The sequence below is a fragment of the Papilio machaon genome, chromosome 12, assembly GCF_912999745.1.
Source record: "Papilio machaon chromosome 12, ilPapMach1.1, whole genome shotgun sequence".
NCBI classification, from domain to species: domain Eukaryota; kingdom Metazoa; phylum Arthropoda; class Insecta; order Lepidoptera; family Papilionidae; genus Papilio; species Papilio machaon.
Window position 1 is genome coordinate 8541333 of NC_059997.1, and position 16268 is coordinate 8557600.

Sequence of the window (16268 nt, forward strand, 5' to 3'; positions counted from 1 at the left end):
TTTTTATTTAATTTTGATTGGTTCTTCCTCTCTCAACGAGCGCCATCTATTAGACAATTGTAAAAAGTAAACAACTATCATCACTCAATTTTATAATTCTTCAAGTCGTCAACAGATGTCGCCTTTTTATAAATAAGAAAAAAATTGTCCTCCGTCCTCTGGTAATTCTTCATCTGAGTCTGAGTCTGGTAGACATCAGGTATCTTACGTCGAAGCACAGATGATACGAAGCGGGAATTTTGAGATTGACTTGAGCGTGGAAGTTAAACTTAAGGGAGGAAATTTGCAACAACGCAACGAAATCCCCGCTTCGCCACAATTCAGGATATAATTTTTAATATGGCTTCGCCTTGTAGGTATAGAGGTTTTCTAATATCTTGGTGGTTCTGACAACAAATCACACGAGTCGCTCCGCAAAACACAATTTTGGGGGAGAACACAATTTTCAACACGTGAGACGTAAAGGGATGCGGGGAGAGGGCAATGCGCAGCGCGCGGATGACCTTGTGCCGCCAAGAAATTTTAAAAGACGTATACCTATGTTTTGTATAGGCCACATACGTTAGGTTTTGCATGGCAGTTACGAGAAAGCGAGATTTATATTACACATAACTGTATAGTACAGTTTTCCCACATACTCTGTTGGGTTTGCCTGTAGGTTATGCAGGTAAGGTCAAAAACGTAGTGCAAAATCTAACGTGCCAGGCTTCCATTAGACAAGGTATAACAAACCGGTCTGTAGTTACTTTGGCAATTTTTTGCAAAGGGAGTAGGTACTTATTTATAACGCAGTACAAATACAAAATAATACAAATATGAATGTATGTTAATATGAAATACATAAACACACATTCCAGCAAGCAATTTAGCGTTATTGTACATTTTCATATTGGCAGTGATTGCAACTCGTATTGCAATTTCAGTTTTACGACTGCAATTTGGCAGATTGCAGCCGCAAATGGCGCTCGTGGACTTTGTGGGGATTTGCGAAGCCGCCGAGGTCGCTAAAGCCTCCGGTGCGGTGCGGACTGTCGACCGCCACACGACGCGGTACGACGCGAAGCGACTGTACCTGGGAGCGCCGATCGTTTGCGATTGCGACTGTGCGGCAGGTGTGCCTCGATGTTGGAGATTTAAAGCTTCATATAAAATGGCTCTTTAACTGGTGACTGTTAAGATTCAGTATTCCTCGTCCCGAGTAACCTCATAAATTATGCATTGCTTTTGGCAAGTCGAGTCGAGGTGCATTTTCGTCGCAACATCTTTCAAAGTGCTTTCTTCTGTAATACGTGTACTGTAGATATACGAGTAAGTGAGCCTGCTGTATGCGTACCGAGCATTACAACATTTTAGGAGAATGTTTGAATGCTTATTTTGGGAAATTGAAGATGAAGTCTGTCTTATGAAACGGAGTTATAATAGTATCGAAAATATGTAGAAACCTAAACTCACTCAGTATTATGTCTGCTTTATAAACGGACATTATGCGCAAGTTTTTTTTTGTATATCACCCTTGTAGCATATAAAAGCTAAGACACACACCATTTTATATAATTTGAATACCCTGACCGCGCCTTTGAAATGTTTCCCTGTTTTCAACTAAAGGTTACAAAGGCAAATGAGTTCCGTAGGGACCGCGCTTCCACATATTGTTGGAACGCGTGTTACTGACCACCGGGCACCGCATCGCCACCACTCACCGCCAAGTCTCGAACGTATACCCCAATCACGTAGCCCCACACTGTGGCAAGTTGTCACAATGTAGTCAGGTATGTTAGGTAGTTACTTTGTTAACGATAAATTCAATCTCAATAAAGTTACCAGTTATATGTTGTCTTCTGTGGGTTTTGGCTTCAGGTATAATTGAATTTAACTACTGTAACAATCTCATACAATACAATACAAGTCTAACTGTGAGTACGCTAGTGTATCGCTACGTGTCAAGAGAGCATTGTCTCCTCCCCGCCGAGAACAAAAATGAAAAGCTCAAAGGATACAGAGATACGGAACACCAGACCTGTGATACAATTTTATGTACGTACAACTAACAAGTGTACTCGTAAATATAGTATTTATTTATACGAATAATGAAAACCGACAAATTTGTCCGTAAAGTTAGCAAATTCACGGCTGCAAAGGCACGGTTTCTATCATCATGGCGCACTTGCTCCACTAACTTCTGATAATTTGTATACTTGAGCTGTACTAATCACCTCACCTGACACTGTAGCTCACAGTTCGACACCAACAACCGCGAGGGCAAGCCACTGCTGATCTTAAACCTCCATAAGACGAATAAAATCTTGACTTTACTATTTTTCAACATTATGATGCTTGAGTGCTAATTACAATGTTTAAACATAAGTAAAATAAAATTATGGATACTTGAATTTCATTTCTCAAAAATGTTTAAGAGCTAATTTATTTAAATAAGAAAAAAATCGACAACAGCGGCAAGTGGCGGACAGATGCTTGAACTCTCTGTAAAAAGAATTTGTTAATTATAAATATTGCAAGCGTTCCTGAAAAATATTTATAAAGCCGGAATGCTTACAAGTGAAGTGGCAGTCGTTTGCGCTCCAACGCTTTTGCCACTGACACGAAATTTACTCAATTCTGTATCATTTAATAAATTCTACGAAATATATTTTATCTGTGATTATAATTCTGTCAGTTAATAAAAACGAAAAAAAAAATTCGTAAAAGTAACTCATGGGACGTATCTTAGTATTACAAGATTCAACTTTATATAGGCTCGTCGTTAGCTGCAAGAACATGATGTTTTCGCGAGCGGCAGCAACATCGTGGGCAGAAGAGAGCTTCGCCGCCACGTCTCTTACTCATACTGAAACTATTTACGTCTCGCCGTTACCCGATTTGTGTTTTAAGTACATTTGTTTCGAAATTGCAAGCAACCATAAAGTTTCGATAGCGCTGTAGCGATCTCCCCGTGGCGTTACGGTTACGGTGACAACGTGCCCGGGACCGGGACCGGGACTATAGATAGTGAGGGCAGGGGGGCGAACGGCGCCCGGCGCGGATGGCGCAGGGGTGCAGTTAATTAGCGCAAAGTTTTTTAATCTTGTCTTTGGAGCATCGGATCAGACAAAAACCTCACAGACGGCTTTTGTAAGACGGAAAATTCAGATTTTCTATTTAATTTTTTATGTTGTACGCTTTTTTTGATTGTGCCGCATTACGACGACGTATTTTTCCTGTTTTTGCAGCATGCTGTAAAATATTTGTCCATTTTCGATGAGCTCGCTTCATAAACTCGATGAAGGCATGTCCGAGGCTTCATTGTAGCGCAGGTGTGGAACGGAATGCGGCTAGTTGTCGTGTCGTGGCCATGTGAGGCGTCGTGTCGTGTGGTCGCGGGCTGAGGCGCCCTCTGTTTTCATCATTGAACATTGAAATTCAGCAAATTTGCTGATTTTGATAATTGTACAGATGTTTTGGCGGAGACGCCTAAAAATTATCAAAGACACTAATCTTAATAATATTAAAACTCCAATGCGGTAATTTAACTTCTTTTCTACCTGAAGTAATTTATATGAAACGTGGGTCAAGTCAAGTACCCATGCTGAGGGGCGGTTCGCAGCCCGCGGCTGGCAAACTTGACGCAACAACTTTTAATTGCTGTTCGGATAAACGAACTTCTTGGGAGCAAATGCTCTATAAACATATCGACAACATTTTTGTGTCCTCAGCTGTAACAGATACTTTCATCATCTCCCTATCGTTATCCCATTCTTTTTAGATATATAAGTTTGTGTGTTTGTGTGCGGGTGACTAGGATTCATACTAAAAACTTCAATCAATAACTTTCATCTTTTAGTTAAGCACTTAGCTAGACAGTTAAGCGAGTTGTGCTAATCAGTTCTGAATAACAACATGACTATTACTGAAGCGTTTTCATCACTATGGTAGTTCTAACTTTGTGAACTTGTTGCAAATTGTTCACAAACATGATAAGAAGTGAGTGGTGTCCAGCGAGCGAAGGCAGGAGGCAGGAGGCGGCAGTCACCGGCCGCGTCGTGTTCGTGCTCGTATGTTATCTGCAAGAATGTATCAGCCGGAACTACTTTTACTTGAATATTCATGTCATTATATGTCCCTCTCTCATGGACCACCAACCGATTCAGACGTGTTTGCTATTAGTTGTTGAGAACAGTTTTAATAATCATTAAATTAAATATTGTAAGCAAAATACTCCCCCGAATACTAGGAGTGCATAAAAGTACAGTGTAAAGTGATTGTCGAATGACGTGTTTCGCCATCCCGCTCTGCGAACGTCTCCGCTGTGTGAGTACCTACGAAGTTTAGCTGTAAGCGATTGTCACTCTTAATGCAGGAGATATAACGTTCAAGTTGACATTGACTAATCTGTAACCAAGCATCGGATCGAATAATACTTCTGGTGTTGGGTACTTAGATAGTGTTTTACTAAGTCATAGCTATGCCACTAAGACGGTCTCCACCACCCCATGCATCATTAAAACAACCAATGGAATTACATCATGGCGGCTCAGAGCCTAACATTGCAGCATGCAGGGATGATACGGATTCCACCAACTTCCCCTCAAAGATGTGTACCCGGGGTAACAAGAGAAAACACAATCAGGACTTTAAGGAAGAATTGCAGACATTAAAAGACGACATTATGGGCATGTTAAACTCGTGGAAGGAGTCCCAGGACAACAAAATAGAAAAAATCTTAACATCGATTGCAGAACTACGCAGCGATTACCAGGATCTGCAAAAGAGTGTCAAATTTATATCGGATAAATACGATGAGTTAAACTCTAAAATAACACAATTAGACAAACATAAGCGGGAGCACCTAAAGCAGATACGGGATCTTGAACAGAAAGTAGAATTCATGGAACAATTTCAAAAAAGTTCGTCTATCGAGATCCGAAACGTACCAAAAGTAAAAAAGGTAGAAACCACGGATGATCTACTCGAAATCATACAGAACATTGGCAATGTATTAAATGTCGATTTAGGAAAACATGTCATAAAAGACATCTTCAGAGTAAATACTAAGTCAGAAAATTACAAGCCGATAGTCGTAGACTTCACTAATAAAATAATAAAGGATAAAGTAGTAACGTCCACAAAAATATACAATAAGAAGAACGCCAGCAACAAATTGAACACTACCCACTTGAAAATTAACGACTCCAGAACTCCAATTTACATATCTGAATCACTCACATCAAACACAAAGAAATTATTCTACATGAGTCGGCAATTTGCAAAAGATTACAAGTTTACATTCTGCTGGGTATCTTACGGTCGCATATTTCTACGAAAAGAAGAAGGCACGAAACAAATCCGCATAGATTGTGAAGGCGATCTTCAAAAGCTCAAAGATACAATATGACTGATAGCATTATACCTATGTTATTGCATGCATAAAATATTAATTGTTGCAGGTACTATATTTCTTAGTTTTAAGTCTCCAATTTGTCCAACCAACCATTATATTCATATATTTATTGTGAATTGTTTACTGCAGTTCAAAAATTGTATCTTAAACACAAATACTTATACATCGACATCCACAGTTCATAATCCAAATACTCACTTCAATAAAAATATAATAACAAACACACACACTTTGCTGAGATACTTAAAATATAGGATGATGTTGCTTGCATATTTCTTGGTTTATAAATTATGCATTCTCTCAACGATATCTGTTTTAATTTTACAACATATGTTCTATACACACGTACAGCTACACATAGTACCCAAACCTAATACTTATTTAAAAAATAATAACAAAAAAGATTCATATACTTCGCTTACCCACTTAAAATATAACCGAATACACTATAAAATGGTAGTATTTTATGGTTTTACATCATTAAGTTTGTTACACACTAAGGCTCGCTATGACACAATTTATTATGCATATTTGTTAGCTACTATATGTCATAAACGCCTGCGCAAAAATTTCAGGCAAAGATGCGCTACTATGAAAACTGTATTATATTAAAATGAATGCACTTAACTCTATTACAACAATTACATCAGACCTGGACACAAACATCAATAATTGCACCTTAGTTGACGACGTATCCCAGTGCTCACACTTATTTGAATGCCGAAACAACTCCGAAATGCTCCGTATTATTACAGCAAATATTAGAAGTATTAACTGTAATTTTGACTTGCTATTAGCTTTCATATCTGGGCTTAACATTACCTTAGACATTATAGTCTTGACTGAATGTTGGCTAAGAAAAGATGTGCCTCCACCCAACTTAGATGACTACTGGGTATACCACTCACTAAAAACACTAAATCAAAACGACGGTATTGTAGTATATGTACATAAAAACCTAACCGCTGTCTGTTTCGAACCAGATATGATCGAGGGTAATTGTCTTGTGATTAATGTAGGTAATAAATATACGATTATTTGTTCGTATCGCCCGCCATGCTACGCTAACCCACAGCAATACTTAATGTCTCTAGATACTATTTTAAGCAAAGCCACTTGTAAACAAATTATTCTCACAGGCGATATTAATATAAACACGTTAGACACAAACAAGACACAAATGTATGTTCACGGGTACGAAGGCTCATCTATATATTTAAACAACTGAGAACTGTCGCAAGTAAAAAAACACTGATGCAAACTTACAAGGCGCTTTGCCAAAGTATTATTTCCTACTGTGTAACCGCATGGGGCAGTGTACCTAAATCAAGAATAATTAACGTAGAACGGGCACAAAGAACAGTGTTGAAAGTTCTTATGCACTTGCCATACCAATACCCTACCACAGCCCTGTACGAGAGGGCAAAAGTGTTCTCTGTCCGGAGGCTTTTCATACTTAAGTGTGTGTTAAGATACCACCGAAGCGCATTTCGTTCATTGGCAGACTCAATGAAACGAAAGTTGCGTTGTCGTGTGCCGGCTACTAAATCTACCTTTGCCCAGCGACACTACAATTTTATAGCGCCTTGGGTTTATAATCAATTACTTGTTAAATCTGATACTAATATAGCTAAGTTAAATAATTACAAATTTAAGAAATATGTGACACAATGGCTGTTAAAACTGAACTATGAACAAACAGAAAATCTCCTACTAATTCAAAAATAAAACAAACAATAATTAATAATAAAAACACATACACGTACACACACACAGACGCAAGCACAGATACAAACACACACATACACACACATACACACACATACACACACGAGCGCGCTCGCGCACACACACAAGCATATTGCATAGATAAGTACCTATTTAAGACATAGATTAAGAGAAGGCACTACCTCCTGTAACACAGGTCCCCACCTACCACAGGAGGCAGAGTCCTATTGAATTGTAAAAAACTTTTGTGGATCAATAAACTTATTTTATTTTATTTTTTATTATCCTGAAGCCAAACTAACTTCAAACGGTTCAGCCTTTTGGCAGCGGAACTGTAAACAATACAATAAATCAGTTTCGCCGGAGATTGTTCGGCTCTCCCGGTGCTCGCGGCGCGCTTGCCTTTACGCGGTGGGTGGGTTAGTGCGAGGCGCCCTGGGTGACTGGGTGGAGGGTAGTGTTCTATTTTATTGCTTCAAGATAATTTGAGTTACATTTTTCGTTGCACTGCGACCAAACTCATTTTAGTGTTTCTCGTAAAATGTATTTGTAATACAGACCTAAATATGTAGGCACGAATATGTGTTTTTAGTTAAAATAAATTAACGCTTGGTCACACTCTGCTCTGCGAGGGTTATCTGCGGCGATATGTTGAAGTCATTGGTATTAATCGTAAAATGATTAAGTATTTATATATTCCCATAACAAAAGTAGATATACATGCATGATTATAACTATACTTATTTTTTATCAATTAACTAGCTTTTACCCGCGACTCCGTCCGCGCGGAATAAAAAAAATGCACACAAGATAAAAAAGTTCCTATGTCCGTCTCCTAGTTCTAAGCTACCCTCCCATCAATTTTCAGCTAAATCAGTTCGACCGATCTTGAGTTATAAATAGTGTAACTAACACGACGTTCTTTTATATATATAGATAGACATTCGAGAAATAATTCCCACCAGGCTGCATGTACAGTACATGCTGCAAAATACTGAGAGGTAGGTAGCAATCTCCCTGCAGCAACATTTGCACCAATTTACACCTTCAGTACCTGCAGTCGTAGACGGATGACCTCACGACCTCACAATAACATATAAATCAAAATTGTCTCTATTGAGAGCAATGTTAATTACTACAAAACAGTAAAGTCCCGAGTCAAGGTCCTCTCACAAGACGCGAAGCAAATCACTTCAAAGAAAAACAATTACAAAAGTAGGTATGAGTACATTTTTATCAATTCTCACTTTTTCCTTCTAGATATATTTATAACACTGGCTGTCCCGCGACTTTGTTCGCGTGAAATGCTGTCTTCTGGTAGCATTTCTAATAATTTAGGCTTAATACTTTAAATAAAAATATAATAAATATAAAAAATTACAACAAAAAATATTAAACACCCAAAACATTCATATAAATTTACATATTTCTATACAAACTTTCATACTTTTACAAATTTTCAATGTCATATATATTTTTATCAACTTGACAGCCTAAAACATAAGTATTCTGTTTTCTAGCTATAAAAATGACGATACTTATATACATTTCATACCCCTTTCAACCCCATAAACGCTTTTTTCGCATTAAAAAGTAGAATATATCCTTTCTTAGACTCTTGATTGTCTGTGTCATTTAAATTTGTACATTAGTTTTATCGTGAAACTGCGACAGACAGACAGAGTAACTTTCGCATTTATAATATTAGTAATAATTTGCTCAAAGTATTAAGTTACTAATTTTGAATATTGTTAGTGTACTATTCCAGTGTTTAATAATTCTATAGTTATAGACAAAGATTCGTTTTGATACACTGATAAGAATGTTGGTAACGTAAATTGTTAGGTACTTTTTGATAACTTAGCATATACATTAGTATAGTACTTAATACATAAAACTGCCTCGACAAGCCTAAAATTAAAAAGAGTCGTAACAATAGGCCGATATGTACGCAACGTTGAGGTTCAGCCATTCGTCAGTCCGTCACTTAGCTGTAACTCCTGTGTTTGTGAGGTAAAAGGGAGGGGGAGGGTGGGAACAGGGTGGGAGACATCCGCCTGTACCCTGTGGGATTTCATTCACTGACTATAAAGAGTCGATTTGAATGTAAATCCGATAAACTTGTCCTAATTTACATAAACAATGAATTGAAGGACGATTCCGCGGTCTTTGAAAAATTAAGCACGCCAAGTCATCTTCTACTTATGTTTTATAAGTTATTTAAGTTCTGTTATTAAGTTGGAGCCAAGAAAAACTAAAACTCTCGTATGTTAAAAAAGTACATGGATTTGTAACAAAATTTATACACACGACTGACTAGGGCTCTAATGGGTAGCGATGTATATTGTGTGGTTTTGAAAACAAAGACTTTAAAAATTCTGATTTTACCAACAATACTTTATTTAACGATGAAAAATTGTTTTAACGATTTCAAACACATTATGACAAGTAAGTTAGAACCACTAATTTTGAATTGTACTTCCAGCGGCCTCTACATGTGTAAGGTATGGCCTATCCCACCATCCAGAGGATAGGAGGCGAATCGAAGGACACCTTGCTCCTCAAAATCGGTTCAGTTGTGTAGGCTTTAGGCCGTCACAATTGAATTTACATACATACAAACCTCAAATAATCTCACTTCTGACAGAAGTAATTACGTGGGCCAAACAATGTGCATACGAACAGTGATGCAGTCTTCAAAAAGGTCAGATCGTGAAATTTTCTGTTTCAGTAACAATTAATACACAGATAGAGATAAAGTTTGCAATCATCTTGAATTGCAATCGTCTTGCGGCACATACTTATCGATTAAGGAAAAAATGACCGTTAATAAGACGCGGGATTCACCTCGCGTCAGAGGCGTCAGCGGCGGTGCGAGGAGGGCGTGGATATAATCTGTGTGAATTGCGGTGCGGTAGCACTCGCCTGTCTACACGCACGCAGCACACCGCCCTCACTACACATCGTTGACATCATGAAGCAGGAACAGGTGCTGACCGTCGACAACATGAACCAGCGGCTGCGGCGCGTGCGCTACGCCGTGCGCGGCCCCGTACTCGAGCGCGCGCTGCACATCGAACACGAGCTTGAGAAGGTACGTCACCCACCTGCAGAAGCCAACGATAGAAGCAGCCACTTTCAACGTCAATATAATGCAGAAAGTACATTGAAGTAATGCGATTTATTGGCTCTACGGATCTCGCTGAAATTTGACACAAATGTAGAACATAATCTGGAAGAACACACATGCTACTATAATAATTAACTTTTTTGTTTTATAACTTCAAACTTTCGTGATTTTTACTAATATACTGTTCGTAAGAAACCCGTTAGTCAACCCGTGAACATGGTGCATGCAATGCAATGCAATCGTGGTAAGAATCCCGTTTCTTACGAACAGTATATTTTTTGTTTTAATTCCACGCGGACAGAGTCGTTGGCAAAAGCTGGTATTTCTTAAAATTCATGACGATGGTAATTTGAATGCTAGTCTTAAGTTCTCTAACACGAAACTTAACCTAACTTTAAGTTAATGAAGTTGCCAACCTTTGGCTTGGGGTGTGGGTGGTACAATTTACTTGTTTGTGTCACTCGAAATTGATGTCTATGTTTCAACCATGTTAAAGTACTGACTTCTTTACATTATTTTTTCTATAGTTTATTCATTCAATGCGAGGATGTGTACTCTTTCATATTCAAGACAAACTGCATTTTGCAATCAAACTGGAAAATTCCTAATTATTTCTGGTAAAATCAATTTGTCACACATTATCGCTTCATTTTGTGAAATAACTAGCTTTTGCTCGCGATTTCGTTAGCGTGGATTAAAAAAAAAAACTTAGGCACGTTTTTGTTCTTCCAGATTATGACTATACCGTGCCGAATTTAATCGAGATCCACGCAGTCATTCCGGAGATACCATCAAACAAACATCTATCCATCCAACTAAACATTCGCATTTATAATTATAGTAAGAAGTAAGATTATTACAATATATAAAAAAAGTGAAACATCGTAACGGCCGAGTAACAAGCATGAGCGATCATCAAATATTATGTTTGATGTACAGCTGCAAAATGCATTTTTGTATTTCATAACTACACATTTTATACAAGTGTGGCTGTTTATCGCAAATAATGATATAATAAGAGATAATAATATTTACGATGTGCACTGCGCCTGCGCCGATTGCCGATAGCGCCGGCCCTGAGGGTGAACCCGAGACCCGCTCAACTCAAGGCCGCTTTCTATATATTCCCTGCTCATTATGTATTCAATTTAAGCTGAAACAAATCTGCATGGAGCCGTTACTATATTTGTAAACAAAGCAGTGAGTGCCGCGGTTTAACTCATAATGAAAAGGATATACGCTAACAATTAATGACGATAAAAATATAGTAAACACGTGCGCGGACACAAACTCGTGATACCACTTTCATACACAAGTTGTCGAGTGACGGAGAGCGAGAGAAAGATAATATTGTTTGTATTATTGACTCGTCAGCAAGCATCGTGCGTGCACTTCCGACTGCACACACACACCTATATACACATTACATAGTGTTTCATGTGTAATCTAATTTCCCAACATCGAGTTACAACGTCGGCGGGCGGCGGGCGTATAGCAGGCACGACATTACAAGTCAATACACCGCGCGACAAGGACAATTTACACACATTTATAGGGACTTTCCCACCAATCAGCCAGTCAATGCGCTGCTCTGAGCGTTGCAGGTTATTTTTCTGTAATATGCGGTGGAGGAAATGTTTCGGTTTTTAAAGAAGCGGGAGTCAGTCGAAAATTAATATCTTGGTAATCAGAGGTGTGTGCTCACAACCAGTGCAGAGTTACGAACATGGAAACCTGTTGTCAGTTGACAAAACAATGGCGATTTATCGCGTGTGCAAACACTCATAATTAATTCTACACACTATATATTATCTTCTTTATATTATAAAATTTATTTTTCTTATTTATATATTAGTAGACTCCCAAAGTTTAAGGTAAGGCGCAGCTTCAATGAATTACAAAATATTTTAACGTTTTGCTCTGTCGCAGGGAGTGCCGAAACCGTTTGCGAGCGTGGTGCGCGCCAACATCGGCGATTGCCACGCGCTCGGACAGAAACCCATCACCTTCATAAGACAGGCGAGCACACAATAACTTACTCTATTATAAAATTCACTAGAATTATAACACCTAAAAAAGAATTGCTGCTGATCTTCTCTTTCTCGAGCTAAAAACACATGGACATGTAATGTCAGTAGTTTGAGTGAGGTTGTGTGCAGGTGGTGGCGGGCGCGGCGTGCCCCCAGCTGCTGGCCTCGCCCGCGCTGCCGCCGGACGTGAAGCAGCGTGTAGAGGAGATCCTCGATGACTGCACGTGAGTACTTAGTTACCAATATTTAATACCTACACCCATAATTTTTAACATTTTTTCAATTTAACGCGCCTAAAATCGAGGAATCAGATAGTTTGTATTTGTAAATAAGTAGAGACGCATTCCCTACAGTCTTACAATCCAACCGATGTGTCGTGACCTATACAATGTTTAGGTTCAAAGTGACAACAGTGAATCAAATTGCGACTTGACGCAACGCGGTGACACGGCGTGACAAATCAACAGCTTCATTAGCGTGACTCCGACGTGCAAACACAATCCGTCCTCTACCCCCACCCTCACCCCTACCTCATCCGCTCCTAATAATAATTTATGCGCTTTGATATTATGTTGTAATCACTTAGTGCCCCACATTGTAGCATTTTAGGGCATATTTATTACTTGATTGTTCAATAGATTGGACAACAGTTTTTAAAATTTCAAAAATTATATTCGTCATCGATTCGTCAATTTGAAAAATTATAGATTGTTTTAGAAATAAGTTTTGAATAAACTAAATAAAAGCTTCTAAACATTAAGTCAATTTGTACTTCTTCAACAGAGAAAATAGTGTTTGAATTTTATTAGATAAATAGAAGTCGTTTTAAACAACATTTGAAAATTTTAACAAGATAGTGTCATACAGTTTATAAGGTCATAGTAGGAATTGATTAAAAGCTCTGTGTTTGCAGTTGTAGTTGTGGTAATAATAGGAAACACTTACAGGTGCCGGTCGGTAGGCGCGTATTCGGCGAGCGCGGGGCTGTGGAGCGTGCGGCGCGCGGCGGCAGCTTGGCTGGCGGCGCGCGATGGTACCCCCGCCAGCGCGCACGACATCTATCTCGGCTCCGGTGCCACTGACCTCATCAAGGCGCTCCTCACCGTGTTCACAGAGGACGTGGATGGAAAGCCTTCCGGTGATTTAATTACTTGTCTAGTCAGCACTTCAGTAGTTTAATTATTGGAGGTATTAAAATACAAGTACGGTACAGCTACCACTCACGGTGCATTAATCTGCAATCCGTCCGAACATTTACCTTTTGCAACATATTTACTGCGTAACATGGAGTGATATGTCGACGTGTGTCGCAGGCGTGATGATCCCGATCCCGCAGTACCCATTGTTCTCGGGCGCACTGGCGGAGCTGGGCCTGGCGCAGGTGGAGTATTACCTGGACGAGGAACGCGGATGGGCGCTAGACGTGGCTGAGCTGCGCCGCGCGCTGCGCAACGCCAGTGCCACATGTCGCGTGCGCGTGCTCGTCGTCATCAACCCAGGCAACCCCACTGGACAGGTGAGGCTCATGAATAAGGTTATATTAAACTATTTGAAGCACTCGTATTCGTCCAACTTAAGATCATCGTAAGAGGCAGGTAATGACTGAAAGTACTGCAGGTGCTGACTCGGGAAAACATGGAGGAGGTGGTGCGGTTCGCGCACGAGCACCGGCTGTTCCTGCTGGCGGACGAGGTGTACCAGGAAAACATCATCGCCAAGCCCTTCCACTCATTCAAAAAGGTTACTGTTATGCACTATCATTTCTATTGCTTCATCTACTTAACCGATGCAGTCATACATTTAGTTACCTACAATATAAGAAGAACTTTTTTAGTTAATTTGAACTAAACTACTTCATACAAAATTTTACGCTTAATGTACCCCAAATACACTAGTTAAAATTAAACCAACGTACGATTATGACGTTGAGGTTATGTACGAGATGGGCGCGCCCTACTGCGACATGGAGCTGGGCAGCGTACTGACGTGCTCCAAAGGCTGGGCGGCGGAGTGCGGGTTGCGCGCCGGCCTGCTCGAGCTGGTGCGCGTGCATCCCGGCGTGGTGGCCGCCTTCTGTACTGCGCGCGCGCTTATGCAGTGTCCCACCGTGCTCGGCCAGGCCGCACTGCTCTGCGTCGTGAGTTGCCTCGCCGTTACACATATCGGTGACCCATTATTGCAGTATAAGACCAAGAAAGTTAATTACTTACTTTTTGGATTCCTCATTGCAGATGAAGCCGCCCACGCCCGGGGACGCTTCGTACGAGCAGTTCGCGATGGAGCGGCGAGAGATAAGGCGCGTGCTGCGCGAGCGCGCCGCTACCGCCCACCGCGCTTTCAACTCCATACCCGGCTACTCCTGCAACGCCATCGACGTAAGTCGTACCAAGCCCACCGCATCTTAAATTCGGTCCACACTCTCCGCCTTTTAAACTTGGGGCTAAATAAAATACTCATATGTGATAAATTGACATGTTTAAGGGATCGATGTTCGCGTTCCCGCGTTTTGAGATCCCGGAGAGAGCGCAGCGCGCGGCTCGCGCGCAGGGTATCGAGCCCGACGAGTTCTATTGCCTGCGCCTGCTTGAAGAAACCGGTGCGTGTACACTCTCACACTCACAATACCTAGTGAACTGATCGTTTTGAGATTTGGGACAATTGTGATAAAGATTCTTTTTATTTCACTATGTACATTTCGCAAAGAAAAATCTTATTTCTTACTAATATTATAAACTAGCTTTTACCCGCGACTCCGTCCGCGCGGAATAAAAAAAATGCACACAAGATAAAAAAAGTTCCTATGTCCGTCTCCTAGTTCTAAGCTACCTCCCCATCAATTTTCAGCTAAATCAGTTCGACCGATCTTGAGTTATAAGCAGTGTAACTAACACGACTTTCTTTTATATATATAGATATAGAATATAGATATAGATGCGAAGGTTTACATGGATGGATGTTAGAAGGTAACACCAGAACGGTTCAACAATCTCTATGAAATTTGACTCAGATGTAGAACACAGTCTGGAAGAACACATAGGCTTACTTCCTTAGTTTCTTTTATTGCACCCGGACGGAGTCGCAGCTAAAGCTAGTATATTAAATTAGCAGATTTTAATTTTATGCTTTAATGTGCGCTATGTGTGCGTCAGGGGTGTGCGTGGTGCCGGGGTCAGGGTTCGGTCAGCGGCCGGGGACGTACCACCTCCGCACCACCATCCTGCACTCGCGCAGCCAGTTGCAGCACATGATGGACTCCGTGCGCCGTTTCCACGCCCACTTCCTGCACCAGTACGCTGATACTAGACTAGACTGCACTACTGACACCAGCACCGGCTGCTGATGTCATATTTATATTCTTAATGTTAAATAAATGTTCATGTTTGTATGTTTTTATAATATTTATAGTTATGTTGGTGATAATATTTTATGTATTTACTGTGATAATTTAGTTACTAGGATCATAAATACATTAAAACTAATTGAACAATAACTACAATAATTAACAGTGGGTTTCTGAGACCAAAACCCGTTAAGAACATATTGTTATCTCTGGTTATGTTAAGGATAATGAATGGGTTGACGATATGTTTTATACAGGTATTTTGGTCTCAGGAACCAATTGTAAGTAGTATTGAATTTGAACGTAAAATTCGTAGTTTAAAGTTGTAAAGCGCAACGTGAAAGGGTTGCGCGTACCCCGGGCGGTGCGGCGCGGTGCGGCGCGGTGCGGCGTGACCAGTGCATGTGATTGGTCTCGCCTCACCGCCTCACCTTTACAAGCTCGTATCTTATGTCATATCAATCATTTATTGTAAAATTTATAATCTTGGTAATTGCTAATATAAAAATAAAATATTTTTGTTAATTGCTATGTTCAAATAAATATAATCAAGAAGTCTCTCATTTGTTTTAAATCCATACAATATACTATTTGAAATATACATTTTTTATTGTAAACTACGTCGTCTAGTATTTAATGCACGGG

At 40.0% G+C, this 16268-nt stretch overlaps 1 protein-coding gene across 1 annotated transcript; it reads left to right on the plus strand.

Moving 5' to 3' along the window:
- The first annotated feature begins 10019 nt into the window (after positions 1 to 10019).
- LOC106720791 (alanine aminotransferase 1) lies at positions 10020 to 15688 on the plus strand. The gene is made up of 10 exons (XM_014515582.2): positions 10020 to 10217; positions 12183 to 12272; positions 12413 to 12507; positions 13231 to 13421; positions 13597 to 13799; positions 13901 to 14023; positions 14214 to 14420; positions 14515 to 14658; positions 14765 to 14879; positions 15433 to 15688. Exons 1-10 carry the CDS (start codon positions 10098 to 10100, stop codon positions 15621 to 15623), a joined length of 1479 nt encoding a protein of 492 aa, XP_014371068.2. The 5' UTR covers positions 10020 to 10097; the 3' UTR covers positions 15624 to 15688.
- Positions 15689 to 16268: the final 580 nt, after the last annotated feature.